We start from the raw sequence: 21,830 nt of genomic DNA, 5'->3' as shown, positions 1-21,830 counted from the left end.
CTATCGCGTCCATCGCCAGTAGGACTGCGATCTCCTCGCGCAGGACAGGAGCATCCTTGTCCACCACTGAGGTGTACCGGGCACCACTGCACCTGGGGGGACGGCAGGCAAACTGAGTCGCATAGCCGAATCTGATAGTCCGAATGAGCCAGCGAGATGGGCTAGGAAGTGCTAGACAAGCTTCCAGACACTGTACAAGTGGAGTCAGAGAGACTAAAGATGTACCCGCAGTGGGGCAGCCTGGTGGTGCACAGGGGCCCTCGGAAGACACAGCGTCCTGGAGTGGGGGCCGAACGTGCAATGCAACACTTACCTGGCTCCACGATTTGGCACTGCTTTTTTACTGAAGCCAGCGGCGGTACAAACATTTTACTCAGCAAAAGATCCTCCACACCAACACTCCCTGGAGGTGTTTGTAAAATCAACAAAACGCTCTGCTCTGTATCTTCCTTATACACCCACTTCGCTGAGCGGGGTTCGCGATGCCAATCTCACTCGCCAATGTCCATTGGCTTGTTTTGTTTTCACTCGAAGGTGATTGGGCTCTCCGGTGAGATCACAATTCGTCAGTCACCTAACATATCTTAGAACGTGACTGACTGATAGGGAACCATTTTTGTTTCCACAAATAACCTTTCAGTTAAAGGGATAGTTATTAATAAAACTAGCCCATGATTTACTCACCCTGAAGCCATCCTAGGTGTATATGACTTTCTTCTTTCAGACGAATACAATTGAGTTATATATAAAAATAAAAAAATCCTTTATTAATTTTTATTTTTGGGTGAACTATCCCTTTAACAGTTCTTTAAAATAACCTTTTTATTTTTCTAAATGTAAAATAGAAATATTCCTTGATGTTAAAGGTTCTTCAATCCATTAATCCAATATAGAATTATTAGAAATATTATTACATATCATTATTACAAATAGGCTAGTGCACACCTATGTGTGAAATATGTTTCACATCCCTGTTTATAGTGGCTTTTCAGCACTGCATATTTGGGATTTCTCCCTAATCTAACCTGATTCAACTCAAAAGCGTGTTAGGCTCCCGTCTCCTGTGCTGGAGAATCTCCCATGAGAGTGTGTCTGCTGTTGCCGGAGGGTATAGGATACAGGTAGAGCTAGGGGAATATTGTTTTTCCTATACTATAACCATTGTGACAGATAAGGGAGACAGTTGGAGAGACCTAAATAATAATGGGAAATTTCACAAAAATAACAAATTCACTTAGTTTGAAAGGAGTCTCTTCTGCTCATCAAGGCTACATGTATTTGATAAAAAAAAATGTGTTGAAATATCATTACAATTTTAAATAGATGTGTTCTATTTGAATATAAATATTAAAAGTAAATGTATTCATGATCAAAGCTGAATTTTCAGCATCATTTCTCCAGTCTTCAGTGTCACATGATCCTTCAGAAATCATAACATGCTGATTTACTGCTCAAGAAACATTATCAATGTTGAAAGCATGTTGTGCTGCTTATTATTTATCTGGAAATGGTGATACTTTATTTTCTGGCGTTCCTACTTGACTACTGCACACAACTGTATTACACCGTCATGCTCTCCGATTGATAGCCACAGCATTTACATAAATTTAAACTCTGCTCAACTGTCACATCGTTCATACATGCTCAAATCAGCGACTCTCGTTTAAAATGAATTGCTGCATGCCTTCAGAATTACATACATTCCTCAGTCCTGGAGTGCAGTACTCTATTCAAATCCGTTTTTTGCACATGCATGTTCACTCAAAATCAGCTCAGAAAAACACATGAAGACTGTCGAACAGCCTGCCACTTCAGATTAGATCTGCATCATGCTTAACATTTCCAAGTCATAACTAAAACTCACTTCTTTTCACCAGCTTTAAATACAGTATATCACCAGCATTTTATGTATGGCTTCTGTCTTCTTTTATGTTATTTGATCAATGGTTTATGATGTATTGTAAAGCATGTTGTTCAGCTGTTGCTGTATAAATGGTGCTGTATAAATCATCTTTGACATATTCTGTCTAAGTGTAAGTCTACAAACGGCATGCCAGTCCTCAGGCCTCAGTGTGTGAGGATTTGAGTGAAGTGGAGGGGAGCTATTGCTTTTTTTTCTTTTTTTTTTGCCAGCTAATGGTTTACTAAATTAGGCTCCCCATCTGTCGGCTCTTACAGAGCTATACCTATTCCCTAATCTACGAAGACATTCTTAGCCAAGAGATTTTGTAGGGGAGTGGGGGAAAGGGCATAACCCTTGGTTTTAGAGAATGTTTTTGATTGCTTTTGATTTCTGTTTGAATGCTTAAGGAGGAAGGGAGAATAGAAACTGACATTTTTGTTTGGCAAAAGAACAGAAAATTACTGTGGATTAGTGTATATATAATTAAAGCAATGACATACTTGTATATATTTTGTTGCAGTTATTGTTGTGCACAGAATCACGGAAAATACAAATTATGTTTTTAATTTATAGCAAAGCCTCTATATATATAAATTTTTCTGTGCCGTACTCAACATAAATCCAATACCAAGTGACAGTTGCCAGATAATTAGCTGAATTTGTGTGGATTTTGTGTCAATCAGTAGCTTTGATGCTTGTACGTGAAGAACAAGAATTTGCAAATGACCCAATTATTTTTAGGAAGGCACTTTCAGGTGTAGCTTTTACTCACAGGATCTATCATTATTGTGCACATCAGAATGTACATTTGCTTAGCTTTGACAGGTACTTTTCAAGCACTTCTTTAAATAAAAATTGGGTTACGGTGGTTTCAAACGCAGTTCTTCAAACTAATATCTAAAGATGGCATAATAAATAAAAAAACATATCCAGAATTGCAACTTTTCCCAATTGCATTCAAAAACTCAGTGTTATTTATTAATGTTTGGTTTGGTTCGTCATTTTTTTTAAAATTATTATTATATTAATTATATAATATTACTATATTAATTATAGTTTGGTGTGGCTTCTGTGTAGATTTTGTAATCAATTCAAAAGCAAGTGCAATTATTTCATCAAGAAAATCCAAGAAGGTTTTATTGTAGCAATTAGCAGTCCAAGGTCTGTTTCTTTTATTGAATTTAAGTTAATTGGACTCCTGCTGTTCCGCTAATTACTGTAACCCACACTTTTCATGGAATAAATTAGTTCTGCAGGTGCTTACATTAACTGTTGAAAATGTTTTTTTTTAGGTTTTTTTTTTAGTTTGGAAACTGAGATTTTGTCTATGAAAAGCATTGTTTTAAAATGAGGTATATATGCAGATCAGTGGAAATGTGTCATTCTCTGTTAAATGATTTAATAAGAAAGCATCTGCAATATCATTGCCATGATAATTGAGTTAGCTATCAAGCTTTTTTTGTTGAATTTTAATGAATTCATTAGTGTGAACTATAGCAGCAATAGCAACTATAGTCTCAACAATAGTGTGAATTAATTATGGAATCATTAATTCATTAATGATTCGTTATTAAATCATTAATAAACCAACTCATTAAGAGCCGGTTCAAAAGTCATTTGTTAATAAATCAGACTGCACTTGCGTGCACAAATAATAGACAGGTATTTAATAAATAATAAATAGGTATTTATCTTAAAGATTGCAAATATATATGAACTCGTGAAATATTATTATGGTAGGCTACATAATACAGTGGGACACAATGCAGTGTTTTTAGTTAGTCTAAAATAACACAACATGTTCAGATGTTTATGTGGTTGGGCACAGCTGTTGTTATTTTTATTTTATTTTTAAAAATAAAATACCATTTCATATTTCATACCAAATAACATTTTAGTGCATATCATGAACAGAGAAACTTAAAATAATAATAATTATTATTATTATTATTAAAACTTAATTTTAAAAATTAATGTTTTATGCCTTCATTTGATTGCCAGAAAACTTTTAAAAAACACAACACAGAATTTCTGAAGAATAAAAAACATTTCATAGAAATTAAAAATTGTTTTATTTTAAAAAAAGTGTTGTTATGAATTAAATTAATTAGACATGCTTTTTGACTATTAAAATTTAATTAAACCATTAAAATGGAACCCAGAAAACTTGAAAACGAAATTTGAGAAAAAAAAAAAAACATTATCTCATAGGGCCCTAATCATGTTGTGTTTTTTTGTGTTTTTTTTACTTTTTAACTTTTAATAAATTAAGTATAAGTTTCATTATTTAAATTAATTCGATTTGCTTTTTGATTTCTAAAATTTAATTTAACCATTAAAATGGAGTCAAAAAAATAGAACAGAAGAGATTCAAGCCAAGAATTTGAAAAAAAGAACAGAAACGTAATTTGGGAAAAAGTAAAACGGATTTCATGGGGCCCTGCGTTTTGAAAATACGAACACTTTCATGAATCTGAAAATGTTGAATGGCCTTATAAACGATTTACACAAAATAAATCCTTCTGCTTGTGTTTCATGAATGAGGCCCATTGTCTTTACAGCACTCAGTCTCTTTATGCCATCATATTGAATTCAAACTGCAGGCTCACATCAGGTGAAATATCATTCGTTTTGGCATCGGTGCTGAAGATTCAGCAACTAAACAGGAGCTCTGGAAACACTAAGTAGCTTAAACAAAGCCATCAACGTTTACTTAAAACGAACATTGAAGGCTTACACGACATCAATATGTAATCTTTTGTATTGGCCCCTTTAACACACATACTGTGCTCCCAATCTCCAAAGAAACACTGTCCGTGAAGCCCCTCCCCCACTACACTGGTATTTGAACATCAGATTATCCCTAAACGCTTTGAGCGCTGTGCATGAGACAAAGCTAAGGAACGAATTAGGCAATGAGAGAGTTAAGTAATGCGGGCCTTGTGCGCGAGTCGAGTGGGGGGTTACAACTTAGTCATTTTTAGTCCTAGTCAGTGTTCATTAAAAACTGAACCAATCAACAGGTCTGGTCTGCATGAGAACGTGCCACGACAAATCAATTTACTGCATTGTTTCATACATGTGCACACGCAACAAAACTGTTTCTGTTACAGTTTAACCAAACCATTACCCAAAAGCGTATTCAGATCACTTGTGAGTGACTGCTTTGTCTTTGGCTGTGGGACTGATGCCTTTTGTTTATACCATACTGCAAAGAAGACCTTGAGGGTATGTGGAGCCCTGGTACATACAGCGCCTCTGTTTGTGTGTTTAGCTGTCTCTAAAGACGCCTGTGGAAGACTCTTTGTGATATGATCATTTAATATCAGCAGACTTTGTGATTTACAACGCAACTGAGATTTTTCGTTTCCCCGAAAATGGATTATATATATATTCTTTCCAATTACTATTCTGACCCTGACTGCGAGAATGCACATTTTTCACATATCCGCAGTTAATTGTAAAGTCTGAATTCACGTGTAGCGTTATTCAGTCTCTTTTGGTCTCATGAATTATTTCTATCAACTGAGTAAAATAAATGCTCTTCCAAATCCAGTATTTTCAGTGAATACATTTCAATACGTTCCTCACACAAAGCTTCTTGCTTCAATGTGTTTTATATGTGCTTGCAACTCAAGTTTCTTTCCTGTCTGTTATTGGTTATTTGACCTCAATAAACTCAAGGTTTGAGTGTGTTTTTTTTTTTTTTTTTTTTTTTTTTTTTTTTTTGAGGGTGCAGGGAAATGTAGATTGGAACAAGGGATTAAAATATTACAGCTACTTGCATCACATACAGTAGAGTAATTATTTTTATACTCTATTATGTGAATAGTACTGGAACCACCTCTGGGGTTTAAGAATCATTCACTTCATTAGCTATGGCAACATCATGACATGTATCTGAATAAGGGTCTCTGGAAGCCTATACTGTATAAAGCTTCTTAGTTAGATTTTTAAAATGTATCGTTTTACGCATCCTTCCTTTTATTGCATTTTTCATGTTTGATAACCGTTCTTACTATTTACATTTGTTGGATGGAAAAGAGCAACTTTGCTAATCATCAAATTCTCCACAAAAAAATAATTAATATGATTAACTAGCCTATATACTTTACTGGCATACCATTTGGAGTGAAAATTAAGCACACTATTCTTAGGTAGAAAATAACTTATAATGCATTTATATTTTATTCATTTAATTTGCCTTTCTTTTACCATTTCATCCCATATAACAATTGCTTCAATTGTTACTGTCCACAGTAACCCATTGAAATCACATTAGGAAATCTGCAGCGCCACTGCTAGTACAATAAAAGCTGTCAGTCACTCCTAAACAGCTTACCTTTAACTGCACTGTACCTGCTATTCTGCCAGCATTAATTGTGAGGGAACAGAAATTCCTGCTTTATTACATGACCAGAGAATCACTGCCTTAAAAAGTTAGCTAATTGATTTTACTCGATCCACTCATAGGATCTCCACTCGCTGCTTCTTCAAAGTGACACCTGATTGGCTGAGCTGTTGTCCGAGTGACACCCAATTGGCTGAGCTGTTGTCCGAGTGACACCTGATTGGCTGAGCTGTTGTCCGAGTGACACCCGATTGGCTGAGCTGTTGTCCGAGTGACACCCGATTGGCTGAGCTGTTGTCCGAGTGACACCTGATTGGTTGAAAAGGCTGCAAGCTGTTGATGCATGGCAATCTTTCTTGCATTGCAAGCCATTATCCTTTTTATACAGGGATAGTTCACCCAAAAAATGTAAATTCTGTCATTCATTACTCTCCCTCATGTTATTCCTAACCCGTAAAACTTTCAACTTTCAACTTTTTCTTCGGAACTCAAATGAAGATCGTTTTTTTATGTGTTACGAAGCACGTTTGAGCTTCAGCAAGAACCAATGAGGTTCATTCTCGTGTTACGCAGCACGTTTGAGCTTCTGCAAGAACCAATGAGGTTCATTCTCATGTTACGCAGCACGTTTGAGCTTCTGCAAGAACCAATGAGGTTCATTCTCATGTTACGCAGCACGTTTGAGCTTCTGCAAGAACCAATGAGGTTCATTCTCGTGTTACGCAGCACGTTTGAGCTTCAGCAAGAACCAATGGGGTTCATTCTCGTGTTACACAGCACGTTTGAGCTTCTGCAAGAACCAATGAGGTTCATTCTCATGTTATGCAGCACGTTTGAGCTTCTGCAAGAACCAATGAGGTTCATTCTCGTGTTACGCAGCACGTTTGAGCTTCAGCAAGAACCAATGGGGTTCATTCTCGTGTTACGCAGCACGTTTGAGCTTCTGCAAGAACCAGTGAGGTTCATTCTAGTGTTACGCAGCACGTTTGAGCTTCAGCAAGAACCAATGAGGTTCATTCTCGTGTTACGCAGCACGTTTGAGCTTCAGCAAGAACCAATGAGGTTCATTCTTGTTTGTTACGCAGCACGTTTGAGCTTCAGCAAGAACCAATGGGGTTCATTCTCGTGTTACGCAGCACGTTTGAGCTTCAGCAAGAACCAATGGGGTTCATTCTCGGGTTACGCAGCACGTTTGAGCTTCAGCAAGAACCAATGAGGTTCATTCTCGTGTTACGCAGCACGTTTGAGCTTCAGCAAGAACCAATGAGGTTCATTCTCGTGTTACGCAGCACGTTTGAGCTTCAGCAAGAACCAATGAGGTTCATTCTTGTTTGTTACGCAGCACGTTTGAGCTTCAGCAAGAACCAGTGAGGTTCATTCTAGTGTTACGCAGCACGTTTGAGCTTCAGCAAGAACCAATGAGGTTCATTCTCGTGTTACGCAGCACGTTTGAGCTTCTGCAAGAACCAGTGAGGTTCATTCTAGTGTTACGCAGCACGTTTGAGCTTCAGCAAGAACCAATGGGGTTCATTCTCGTGTTACGCAGCACGTTTGAGCTTCAGCAAGAACCAATGAGGTTCATTCTCGTGTTACGCTGCATGTTTGAGCTTCTGCAAGAACCAATGAGGTTCATTCTCGTGTTACGCAGCACGTTTGAGCTTCAGCAAGAACCAATGAGGTTCATTCTCATGTTATGCAGCACGTTTGAGCTTCAGCAAGAACCAATGAGGTTTATTCTCGTGTTACGCTGCACGTTTGAGCTTCAGCAAGAATCAATGAGGTTCATTCTCGTGTTACGCTGCATGTTTGAGCTTCTGCAAGAACCAATGAGGTTCATTCTCGTTACGCAGCACGTTTGAGCTTCAGCAAGAACCAATGAGGTTCATTCTCGTGTTACGCAGCACGTTTGAGCTTCAGCAAGAACCAATGAGGTTCATTCTCGTGTTATGCAGCACGTTTGAGCTTCAGCAAGAACCAATGAGGTTTATTCTCGTGTTAAGCAGCACGTTTGAGCTTCAGCAAGAACCAATGAGGTTCATTCTCATGTTACGCAGCACGTTTGAGCTTCAGCAAGAACCATTGAGGTTCATTCTCGTGTTACGCAGCAAGTTTGAGCTTCTGTGAGAACCAATGAGGTTCATTCTCGTGTTACGCAGCACGTTTGAGCTTCAGCGAGAACTAATGAGGTTCATTCTCGTGTTACGCAGCACGTTTGAGCTTCAGCAAGAACCAATGAGGTTCATTCTTGTTTGTTACGCAGCACGTTTGAGCTTCAGCAAGAACCAATGGGGTTCATTCTCGTGTTACGCAGCACGTTTGAGCTTCTGCAAGAACCAATGAGGTTCATTCTAGTGTTACGTAGCACGTTTGAGCTTCAGCAAGAACCAATGAGGTTCATTCTCGTGTTATGCAGCACGTTTGAGCTTCAGCAAGAACCAATGAGGTTTATTCTCGTGTTAAGCAGCACGTTTGAGCTTCAGCAAGAACCAATGAGGTTCATTCTCATGTTACGCAGCACGTTTGAGCTTCAACAAGAACCAATGAGGTTCATTCTCGTGTTACGCAGCACGTTTGAGCTTCAGCAAGAACCATTGAGGTTCATTCTCGTGTTACGCAGCAAGTTTGAGCTTCTGTGAGAACCAATGAGGTTCATTCTCGTGTTACGCAGCACGTTTGAGCTTCAGCGAGAACTAATGAGGTTCATTCTCGTGTTACGCAGCACGTTTGAGCTTCAGCAAGAACCAATGAGGTTCATTCTTGTTTGTTACGCAGCACGTTTGAGCTTCAGCAAGAACCAATGGGGTTCATTCTCGTGTTACGCAGCACGTTTGAGCTTCTGCAAGAACCAATGAGGTTCATTCTAGTGTTACGTAGCACGTTTGAGCTTCAGCAAGAACCAATGAGGTTCATTCTCGTGTTATGCAGCACGTTTGAGCTTCAGCAAGAACCAATGAGGTTTATTCTCGTGTTAAGCAGCACGTTTGAGCTTCAGCAAGAACCAATGAGGTTCATTCTCATGTTACGCAGCACGTTTGAGCTTCAACAAGAACCAATGAGGTTCATTCTCGTGTTACGCTGCACGTTTGAGCTTCAGCAAGAACCATTGAGGTTCATTCTCGTGTTACGCAGCAAGTTTGAGCTTCTGTGAGAACCAATGAGGTTCATTCTCATGTTACGCAGCACGTTTGAGCTTCAGCGAGAACTAATGAGGTTCATTCTCGTGTTACGCAGCACGTTTGAGCTTCAGCAAGAACCAATGAGGTTCATTCTCGTGTTACGCAGCACGCTTGAGCTTCAGCAAGAACCAATGGGGTTCATTCTCGTGTTACGCAGCACGTTTGAGCTTCTGTAAGAACCAATGAGGTTCATTCTAGTGTTACGCAGCACGTTTGAGCTTCAGCAAGAACCAATGGGGTTCATTCTCGTGTTATGCAGCACGTTTGAGCTTCAGCAAGAACCAATGAGGTTCTTTCTTGGTTACGCAGCACGTTTGAGTTTCAGCAAGAACCAATGAGGTTCATTCTCGTGTTACGCAGCACGTTTGAACCTCAGCAAGAACCATTGAGATTCATTCTCGTGTTACGCAGCACGTTTGAGCTTCAGCAAGAACCAATGAGGTTCATTCTCGTGTTACGCAGCACGTTTGAGCTTCAGCAAGAACCAATGAGATTCATTCTCGTGTTACGCAGCACGTTTGAGCTTCAGCAAGAACCAATGAGGTTCATTCTCGTGTTACGCAGCACGTTTGAGCTTCCGCAAGAACCAATGAGGTTCATTCTCGTGTTACGCAGCACGTTTGAGCCTCAGCAAGAACCATTGAGATTCATTCTCGGGTTACGCAGCACGTTTGAGCTTCAGTAAGAACCAATGAGGTTCATTCTCGTGTTACGCAGCACGTTTGAGCTTCAGCGAGAACCAATGAGGTTCATTCTCGTGTTACGCAGCACGTTTGAGCTTCAGCAAGAACCAATGAGGTTCATTCTCGTGTTACGCAGCACGTTTGAGCTTCAGCAAGAACCAATGGGGTTCATTCTCGTGTTACGCAGCACGTTTGAGCTTCTGTAAGAACCAATGAGGTTCATTCTAGTGTTACGCAGCACGTTTGAGCTTCAGCAAGAACCAATGGGGTTCATTCTCGTGTTATGCAGCACGTTTGAGCTTCAGCAAGAACCAATGAGGTTCTTTCTTGGTTACGCAGCACGTTTGAGTTTCAGCAAGAACCAATGAGGTTCATTCTCGTGTTACGCAGCACGTTTGAACCTCAGCAAGAACCATTGAGATTAATTCTCGTGTTACGCAGCACGTTTGAGCTTCAGCAAGAACCAATGAGGTTCATTCTCGTGTTACGCAGCACGTTTGAGCTTCAGCAAGAACCAATGAGATTCATTCTCGTGTTACGCAGCACGTTTGAGCTTCAGCAAGAACCAATGAGGTTCATTCTCGTGTTACGCAGCACGTTTGAGCTTCCGCAAGAACCAATGAGGTTCATTCTCGTGTTACGCAGCACGTTTGAGCCTCAGCAAGAACCATTGAGATTCATTCTCGGGTTACGCAGCACGTTTGAGCTTCAGCAAGAACCAATGAGGTTCATTCTCGTGTTACGCAGCACGTTTGAGCTTCAGCGAGAACCAATGAGGTTCATTCTCGTGTTACGCAGCACGTTTGAGCTTCAGCGAGAACCAATGAGGTTCATTCTTGTTTGTTACGCAGCACGTTTGAGCTTCAGCGAGAACTAATGAGGGTCATTCTCGTGTTACACAGCACGTTTGAGCTTCAGCAAGAACCAATGAGGTTCATTCTTGTTTGTTACACAGCACGTTTGAGCATCAGCAAGAACCAATGAGGTTCATTCTCGTGTTACGCAGCACGTTTGAGCTTCAGCAAGAACCAATGAGGTTCATTCTCGTGTTACACAGCGCGTTTGAGCTTCAGCAAAAACCAATGAGGTTCATTCTTGTTTGTTACGCAGCACGTTTGAGCTTCAGCAAGAACCGATGAGGTTCATTCTCGTGTTACGCAGCACGTTTGAGCTTCAGCAAGAACCAATGAGGTTCATTCTCGTGTTACGCAGCACGTTTGAGCCTCAGCAAGAACCGATGAGGTTTATTCTCGTGTTACGCAGCACGTTTGAGCTTCGGCAAGAACCAATGAGGTTCATTCTCGTGTTACGTAGCACGTTTGAGCTTCCGCAAGAACCAATGAGGTTCATTCTCGTGTTACGTAGCACGTTTGAGCCTCAGCAAGAACCAATGAGGTTCATTCTCGTGTTACGCAGCACGTTTGAGCCTCAGCAAGAACCAATGAGGTTCATTCTCGTGTTACGCAGCACGTTTGAGCTTCAGCAAGAACCAATTAGGTTCATTCTCACGTTACGCAGCACGTTTCAGCTTCAGCAAGAACCAATGAGGTTCATTCTCGTGTTAAGCAGCACGTTTGAGCTTCGGCAAGAACCAATGAGGTTCATTCTCGTGTTACGCAGCACGTTTGAGCTTCGGCAAGAACCAATGAGGTTCATTCTCGTGTTACGCAGCACGTTTGAGCCTCAGCAAGAACCAATGAGGTTCATTCTCGTGTTACGCAGCACGTTTGAGCTTCGGCAAGAACCAATGAGGTTCATTCTCGTGTTACGCAGCACGTTTGAGCTTCGGCAAGAACCAATGAGGTTCATTCTCGTGTTACGCAGCACGTTTGAGCTTCCGCAAGAACCAATGAGGTTCATTCTCGTGTTACGCAGCACGTTTGAGCCTCGGCAAGAACCAATGAGGTTCATTCTCGTGTTACGCAGCACGTTTGAGCTTCGGCAAGAACCAATGAGGTTCATTCTCGTGTTACGCAGCACGTTTGAGCTTCGGCAAGAACCAATGAGGTTCATTCTCGTGTTACGCAGCACGTTTGAGCCTCAGCAAGAACCAATGAGGTTCATTCTCGTGTTACGCAGCACGTTTGAGCTTCGGCAAGAACCAATGAGGTTCATTCTCGTGTTACGCAGCACGTTTGAGCTTCCGCAAGAACCAATGAGGTTCATTCTCGTGTTACGCAGCACGTTTGAGCCTCAGCAAGAACCAATGAGGTTCATTCTCGTGTTACGCAGCACGTTTGAGCTTCGGCAAGAACCAATGAGGTTTGTTTGCGTGTTAAGCAGCACATTTGAGCTTCCGCAAGAACCAATGAGGTTGATTCCCGTGTTACGCAGCACGTTTGAGCTTCGGCAAGAACCAATGAGGTTCATTCTCATGTTGAATGAGGAAAGAGATGGATGGACCTAGCCTATATCTAAGTTCCCCCAGTGGGTAAAAATGAAGCTGACCAAAATCAATGTTTGTCTTGATTTGAAGCATTGAAATATCAACATTGATCCAATATTATTAGCACTGAATTTTCAACCTCAACCAAAATGATGATTCTGATGGAATTTCAACATTGAATCAATTTCACCTTGCTATCTGAGGTCTCTTCAGAAATTGTGGACTACACTGCTCGATTTATATGGATTAGTTTTACTTATCTCTTTATGAACTTTTTGAAGCATCAAAGTGGTGTTTGTGTAGCTGTCAATGGAAGGGCAGAAATCTTTCAGATTTAATCAAAAAGATCTTAATGTGTGTTCCGAAGATGAACGAAAGTCTGACAGGTTAACAACAACATGAGGGAAAGTAATTAATGACAACACTTTTTTGGGTGAACTATCCCTTTAATGCATTAAACAGTCCTCAGAGAAACTAAGTACAAATGTAATAATTCAATTATGTTTCTGTGATGTAAATTATGTTATATTTTTATCTAAGGATAAAATATATGATTATGTATTATTATGCATATATTATTAAAAAAATGACAATGTATTTTTATTTTTATATATTATTTATCAACATATGATATACACAATATAACTGACAAGGATCATATAAGTATTAACATATGATAACAGACAATTTTTAAATGAAGTCATCTGAATTCTTTTCAGCGAAACACGCTATAGCAAAATGTAAAGCTTCGGCATAGGCTGAATAAGATTTGGATGTGGGAGGGACATGTCAGAACAGTGCTGCAGCAGCGAAGACCCCCCCTCCAGCCCTTCCCACAGAGAGAGAGAGAGAGAGAGAGAGAGGGAGAGAGAGAGGGACTGATGACGTCGACTCTGGGAAGCTCCCAGTAGAAGGTGCGCGCCCGCGGGAGGGGCCGATAGAAAATGGCGAGTCTGTGCAGAAGGCAGCAATGCACGATCGAGAGGCGCGGCTTTCGGCAGGAACTTGATTCGTGGCGGCATAAACTCATTCACTGTGTAGGTAAGCTCGTTTAACCTAACATGCAGAATTGTCCAGAACAGCTTCACGTTCCGTGAATGTGTATATTTGGTGTAGGGGACTAGTGGAAATCTATTGCCTATAGCGGCGAGCGAAGCGTCTTTTTTTGTCTCGCAACGATTTTTTCTCATAGCCGCTCACCACCCGCTGGACCTTATCAAAAAAAAAAAAAAAAATCGCAGTTATGAATTTAGTTATGCGGCCGTAATATGAGCAATAATGTGTCAAGTGCACATTTGTTTTTATTTCACTGTGTAATTAGTTAGCGTTTTTGCCCCGACGTTATTTCTTTAAGTTATTATTTTTTTAAAGAAAATTTGGGCGATGTTTATTTATTGTAAGCAGGGCGTGTTACGTGTACAGAGAGAATTGTGCATTGACCAATCAAATGCGTTCCTTTTGCCAGTGTGCGCGCTCCCTGTTTTATTGTAGGCTACTGTATTATTTGGGGTTGGGGGAGGGCTGTGCGCGTCCCCGCCCCACTGTCATGCTGCTGCGCGCGCGCGCGTCCTCCCTTCCCTCAAATCATCGGCGCTGGGGGAGCGCGCTTTGCTGCAATGGGGAAATGTCAGAAAATAATTTTGTATTTTAGGGGAAGGTGGGGGGTTGACAAAGAAAATGACACTGCGCATATTGCATAGTTGTTATCGCGGCCTTGTCAAGACCAATTCTTGCTATACTGAGCATTTTAATATAACGCTTTGATCTTAATCTGACGATTTTTTGGCGAATATATACGCGCTGATATTTGAGTCTGTTTTGATGTGTTTTTTGGTTAATCGATTGCTCGCTTTGTCCGTGAACGAGACTTGCCAGTGTAGCCAAAATGTCGCGCAAATAACAACATTATTTGTTTTTTAGGAACCCACGAGTCCCGTTTCAAAGTGTTATTTACTCATATTTGTTTCTCATTTCCAAAAATATGATGGAAAATATTGGTTTCCCGCCCCTCCCCCGTTACATGTAATGTTTCATTAGCTGTGTTTAATCCTTTTAAATCGCCGTATCTGATGTTATTGGGAGATTATCTATTGAGTCTTAACCTCGAGGTTTCCTCGTTTTCAACCCTAGATTTGTGTTAATCTCCCTTTTAATGTCAGACAGAAAACCCTTGGCTTTTGCATCTGTTAACTGCAGCTTTTAAGTAAATGTTGGACACACTTTATCAACCAAAACATGTAGATATTTCAACGACATAGTGAACCGCACAAAGTCTGATTATAATGTTGCTTAAGATATGACACATGCCACAAATACATTTTAGATGTCACATATGATCTCTATGAATGGTAAAGCTTTTATTGTGAACTTTGCTCTTCTGTTTGCTCAACATGCTCTACATCATATCAAATATGATACACTTCTGTGTTTAAAATGACTAGGATGTGTTTTATTATCGAAGATGGCATGTGTCAGTGAAGCCTGCTTAGTTATCATCTCATGATACGAGGAAAACACTCCCAATCTGTATCAAAATGCCTGTTTCAGGAAGTATCAAGGCACTGAGGTTATGTTGGTTGGATTCATTGCTCTTCTGTTCTGAAATATGAAAGATATTTGGCAGTGAGCCATTAAAGGGTTGGTTCATCCAAAACTGATTTCCTTACCCTCAAGCCATCCTAGGTGTATATGACTTTCTTCTTTCAGCCAAACATTATCGGAGGTATATTAAGTAATATCCTGGCTCTTCCAAGCTTTAAAATGGGAGTGATAGGTAGAAGATATTTTAAAGCCCAAAAAAGTGCATCCATCCATCATAAAAGTAATCCATACGCCTCAAGGTGGTTAATAAAGGCCTTCTGAAGCACAGCCATGCGTTTTTGTAAGAAAGATATCCATAACTTTATAAACTATTATCAATGGCTTCTGGTAACGGCTGTACGCGAGTGACCTCCCACCCGACACATGACGTATTAACGAACACAGAAGTGTTACCGGAAGCCAGTCATTATATTTTTCTTACAAAAACGCATGGCTGTGCTTCAGAAGGCCTTTAATAACCCTCTGGAGTCATTTATATATTACTTTAATGATGGATGTGCTTTTTTGGAGCTTCAAAATCTCAGGCGTTACTTCCATTACAGTATAAAGCTTGGAAGAGCCAGGATATTTTTTAATATAACTCTGATTGTGTTTGGCTGAAATAATAAAGTCATATACACCTAGGATGGCTCGAGGGTGAGGAAATTATGGGATCATTTTCATTTTTGGGTGAACTAACCCTTTAATTATTACCTTACAAATCATGGGAATTTCTATAGTTAATATAATTTTTCCTTGTTATATTCTGCTCAAAAATATTACATTGTATAAGATTGTTTCTTTGAGAGTACAATCTATGATTTTTAAAAAAAATCCTTCTAGTAATCACAAATGACTATGTTATGGAAAAATGATAATTGTGTGGGAACTCTATTTTAAATATAATTGCTGTGTTTATTAAGGCTTAAAGATTGGTTGCTTCTTGTATCTTGCGCTGTGTAGTTATTCTGTCCATCATAAGAGATTAATTCCACGTACATTTTGTGGAAATCTAGGCTAAATATTTTGGGCTTAGCCTATTGAAAATTTGCAGTGAATTCATAACGAGAGCTTAGCTTTATCATGTGTTTTTAAAAAGTAACCAAAGCCATTAATCTCCAACCGTATTTCTGAAAGTGTGTAAAAGTTGATTCACACCTTCATGACGAGATGTTTCTCCCGAGCTCTGTTGATAACGCTTTAGGGAGCATCATAAATCATTCCCTCAAACTTTTTGTTCCAGGGTCAAAGTTCCAAAATCCAAACTCTATTGTTGTTAACACACTGTCCAGCATTCCAGCACTGATTCGTTCAGAAACACCATTTAGTTTGATGGTGAATTTGGATTGTCAGTATCATATTTTGTCATACATTTCTTTTTCCGTTTCTATTTGTAGTCTGATACTAAATCGCCCTCTGTAATGTAACATGGACTATTATGTTTCATACAGGCTAGCTTTTCCTGTATGTTGTTGGTAACTTTTATACAGCCTTGCATTATGGGAACAGCAGTGGTTCTCAAAACTGATGGAATCCTTTAAGGACTGATTGCCTAAAATGGTTAATAACCTGATTAAAAATGACTCATGATAATAATAAATTCATAATAATTGACAAAAAATTACATTTATCATCAAATTCATTAACTGTTTTCATTTACATTAATTTTATGATGAGCATTTCAGTTGTGCCATTCCTTGTCATTTATTTTCATTTACTTGAAGTAACAGTCTATTATGAGACCTCTGAATAGGATTTGGGGTGTTATGGATGGACGTCTGTTATGGATGTTTCATTTGTTTAAGGTGCCTGTGTTTTAATAAGCCAAATTTATTCCATCTGCTGTTTACTTTCACCCCCTGCAAACACTTGATCCATACGTGGACCCGACGCTCCAGTGCCAAACCTAACCTTGGCTTTCCCGGCTTTTCGGACCTCTTTCTGTGTGAATTTGTCGGCACACATTTGGTGTCATGCTCGAGAGCGTCACAAATTCAAACAAAACTGAAGGTCAAAGCTGCTTGCTGTGAGAACCATTACCATCAGGAAAAATGTCACTTTTTATTTTTATCTCTAGTCATCATCTACCTCCCCCTCTCTCTCTCTTCGAAAGCTTCCCTTTCCTCTCTCTTCATCAAAGATCAGCAACAACCTTATGGCCAATTATGTCTCTTGCAACATTTCTCTCAAATATAGGGCTATTTTGGATATTCCTTTGACATTTTATCAATGCTTTAGTCTCCATTTTTGGTCCAGTCCATACTAGATAGATAATATAGTGCTTTAGCAAGTTCCTGTAGTTCTTTTCAAATGTATTATTGGTTGATAATCATGCATTTTGGTGGCACATATTGAGAGCGACTTTATACCTTTATTTTTCTAGCTAGACCGTAAAACGTTTCTAGCAGCTCTTGAACATCCACCCCCAACTGAAGAGGTTGTTAAAGAAGCGTCTGGAGCTATTTGACGACAGTTTCCAGCAGGTTTAATTGGTATGTAGGCTGCAAGAAGGTGCATTGATTCAAGTTGCATTCGTTTTTGACCACCGCTGAAAATCAGCAGCATTTTAAATTGATTTAAAAAAAAAATTGTCATCTGAATTGTGTATGGATCTTTTTCTCTGTGGGGAGATATTGCATTTAGGGAAAATATAGGGAATTTTTTTTAATAGTTATGCTCCATAAAGCTTAGGTTAGTTGCATTTTAGTATTTTATTCAATGAAATATACAATTACTGTTAGGTTTCATTGATGACCAAATGAAAGACGTGTTTTGTTTGCACCATTGGAGAAGCCGGTTTATAATCACAATAGCAACTGTGATTATTTTACAGTGGCGCAGCTAAGGAACTAAAACATTGATTCTTCATGATTATCGAGTTTACAGCTGCAGTTTCCATCACAGCTTTTGAAGCTGTCAGGGTTTCACTAAACCATGTAAACTACTTTAAATGTACTAGCACTACACTCCCACAGAGATAATACTTTTGGTTTTTCCACTGGATTTTTCTCAACAGTTCGGATCTTAAACATGCCAGGCTTCTGTGCCTAAGTATTTTATTGACATCTGGGAAGTCTGTTTCCATTATTATTTCCTTTAAAACCCCAGGGATTCTCATTCTGTCAAAGGGCATCTAGATTAAATCCATACTTTATCCCAATTCTGACTTTTCTGACTCCTCATTTCATGCAAATCCTGTTCTTTTTGTGTGTGTGTGTACATAGTGATTTTTGGATTAAAGGCACAATATGTAAGATTTTTGGATTAAAATATCCAAAAACCACTAAAACAGTGTTATGTTTTTTTTTACTTATACTTACATTTATATCATGTTTCCAACAATGTTTAAATCCATAGAAATCAGCAGTTTTAACCAGTGTAACATTGATGTCATGTTCATGTTTCCAGTTTTACTTCCATAGAAATCATGGAAGCACCAAAGACGCTTTAATAAAATATTGTTTTTTATAGCAACTGTTTGGATACATTAATTGACGGAAAACTAATCATTGTTTTATAGCTCAACACAGTAGTATCAACTTTTAACTCACTCAAATGTGTTTTAGTATGATTGTTTTGACCAAGTCAAACACCGCTGCGTTACTCCACAATTTTAATTTGTCAAATAAAACGGCCAGTATGAGTAGTAATTCAGCATTTGCGGCTGTTTCATTAGAATGAAAATAAAATAATGTGAATTTAAGTGATCAAACGTAACTGTAACACAATTCAAGTTCAGGATGTAGACATTAATCGTAACATAAACATGACCAACAAAACTGAAAGGAACGGCCGACTACGGCATACACTGAAAAAAACGATTCGTTGAATTTAATAAAAAAAAATTATCGTAAGTGGTTGCACACAATTGATTTTAGCTACATTTAAACAAATGCATTAAGTTGAACTTAATTTTAGTTCAGCTTAATGCATTTGTTTAAATGTAGCTAAAATCAGTTGTGTGCAACCACTTACGATAAAAAAATTGATTAAATTCAACGAATAATTTTTTTCGGTGTACAAGCATAATAAAAAAAAATGTCCGACGGCCCGGCTTCATACCACAGCAGCGTTAGTAAAACTTTTATACATTAGCTCATGCATGAACATGATTTCTGTTTATTTTTCATTGGCTGTGAAAGTGAAGACGACAACTCCCATGATCCCGCGCTCATTCACGCTACGCCTTTTGTTATTGTTTTGAATAAGCGACCTCTGGCGGCGAAACTTACATACTGTGCCTTTAAGTAGATCAATTGGTATTTTGGATGTCAGATGCAGATGAACAATAATTGTAAAATAAACCTTTCACATTTAAAAGAACAGTTTGAAAAGACTACATATTTCATTGTCAACACATTTGTTCTCTCAAGGCAGGTTTTCCCCTAAATTCCCCAAAGATTCTAGGTATAAGCGAGTCCTTTGATTTGATGAAACGAAACAGTTTTTAACAGCCTCTTGCGCAAGAACTTTGGGAGTGTTTCTTTTTGATATCCAGTAACCGTAAAAGACAAGATAAGCAAAATCTTCACTCTTCCTCTTTCTGTGCTGAAGTTCATTTTAGCCTTTAGCTAATCAACTCCCTGTAAATTCAAGTGTGTCAAAAATCTGCCATATGGTTTACTTTTTTGTTTTTGTCTACTTCTCATGTGACACTGTGTGGTTGTTATCCATTAAACCCCCTGAACACTTGCCGTGTTGGGAATGAGTTTAGATTAGGGTGAGGGTTGAAGGAATTTTGACATTATTTTTGCTGGCTAATGCTGTTTTCAGGGAACTGTTGGCATGCTGTTTCAGTGGCAAATACATGAAAACCATTCAGCCTAGTTTTCAGGTTTTAATGTTTTATGGTGGTACAATTCCTAAACGCTAAAAACATTTTAGCTTCACTTTTAGTTTAAATCTTACTGAAACTTACTTGTGAAATGTAACACAAAGACATTTATACGTTTTCAAAACTTACTGCAGTTATTTGATGGATATTTCTTATGCATCAGTGTTATTTGAGTGACTTTTTTTTTAGATTTTGCAGTTAAAATTTTTAATGCTTCAGTAATATTTAATATTTAATATAAAAAAAATATTAAAATTAATATTTAAAGTCACTCTATCATGAAGTAAAAGCCACTGTTAATGTTTCTTGTGTCATTGTTTAACATTAACATTGCTTAATAGTTTTACGGTTATTGTTTTACGGTTTTACGGTTAAGTATTTTCATGTATTTTTGGGTTATTGATTAGCCGTATTAGGGATGGGTTGCGATGTTCGATTGGTCAAACAAAGTACTGGTCAATTTTTTTGCACCAATACTTACATTTGCATCCTGTAAAACTCTCTCAGAAGAGATCATCCCGTTTAAAGCACAAGAACAGGCTCAGGTGAATCCAGAACATACAATTAATTCGTTTTTTTACACGCACAACCAACCTTTTAGTAGAGTTTACGAGTGTGTAGTTCTGCCCATCCCTGAGCTGTATGTTTGCATCATTCATTTTCTCCCACATCCATCTGGATCCCAACACGTGAAGGATTTCTTTTGTTTCTCATAGCGCAAGAATCCATGTGAAAATCATGTGAAAAGAGCAGGCTGAAATCTCATATCAATTACATGCCCCCTCCTCCCGAATGGAGATGATTTTATACTCTGGTGATCTGATGACTATTGTCTTCAGGGTTTTTTTGCTATTAAACAAGGATTAATTGTGAATCCCATTGTTCGGTAGCTGCCACTAATTACAAAAGTAAAATCACGTGTTTACTATCCTGAATTATTATAATAAAACAATCTATTTTTTGGTAATTTTAATATTCTCAAATGTTTTGGGATTTTTCCACACAGTTCTGATTAAAAATCATTTAGTGGAACGCATTATTATCTCTCCAGCAAAGTTATTACTTTTTGTCCGTTTTTTTTTTTTTTAAAGCTAGATTAAATCTCATTAAAACCCATATAACCTAGAATAGTATTTGAGCAGATATAGGGAGTACGAAGTGATGTTATTTGCTGAAGTTTGAGTTGTTTTGTGTTTCTCATAAATGAGAAATGAGAAACACAAAGCAATAGACCTGGATATATATTGCTGTTTGGTTGAATTATGATATTTTCATGGTAGTTTGACAGTTTCTTGGTAAATCTTAACGCTAATTTTCTGAATTGTGCATTGACTTAACTGGCCTTGGATGTGTAGTTTTTGATTTGTCCTGGGAAAGACCTGGAGGATCCAAGACAGATTGATTTGTGGGAAGGAGTGTTTTTGAATGGAGTATCGCATCTCCTGCATTGTATGATGAAGTTTTCCTTTCACTCGTGTATTGTTGAATTATCACACTGGCATACAATGGATACATGTTCTCTGATGTCTTTTTGAAAGGAATAGTTCACCCCCAAAAAAGAAAAAAAATTCTGGAGTTATTTAACAGAATGTCCAAGCTGCTCTTTTACAGTGGAAATTGTCACAATTCACTTTTAAAGATATAGACAATTCACTTTCATTGTATGGAAAAGAGCAGCTTGGACATTCTGAAGAATTTCTTATTTTATGTTTCACTGAAGAAAGAACATTTAAACTACTTAAACTACACCACTGGTGGTGGTGAACAGCAATTGTTACCATAAAGAGCTGTTTTTTACTTGTTTCAACCCATACATTTGAATTTTGTTGGTATAAAATTAACACATTTAGATAAATAATATGTTTGACTTGAATAAAACCAGTTCATTTTGATGTTATCATATGGTTTCTTTTATTT

The 21,830-nt window shown here is 38.4% G+C and overlaps 1 protein-coding gene across 2 annotated transcripts in view; it reads left to right on the top strand.

Moving 5' to 3' along the window:
* The first annotated feature begins 13,441 nt into the window (after positions 1-13,441).
* Positions 13,442-21,830, top strand: part of lcor (ligand dependent nuclear receptor corepressor) — a 32,753-nt gene continuing 24,364 nt past the window's right edge. For both annotated transcript variants that reach the window (XM_084117314.1, XM_084117313.1), the window contains exon 1: positions 13,442-13,540. In XM_084117314.1, the coding sequence (XP_083973440.1) occupies positions 13,444-13,540 (97 nt within the window). In that variant the 5' untranslated portion in view covers positions 13,442-13,443. The remainder of the gene's footprint in view (positions 13,541-21,830) is intronic.

The sequence above is a fragment of the Abramis brama genome (genome assembly GCF_963993115.1).
Source record: "Abramis brama genome assembly, chromosome: 6".
Classification (NCBI taxonomy): Eukaryota; Metazoa; Chordata; class Actinopteri; order Cypriniformes; family Leuciscidae; genus Abramis; species Abramis brama.
This window is presented reverse-complemented; position numbering and strand designations above follow the sequence as displayed.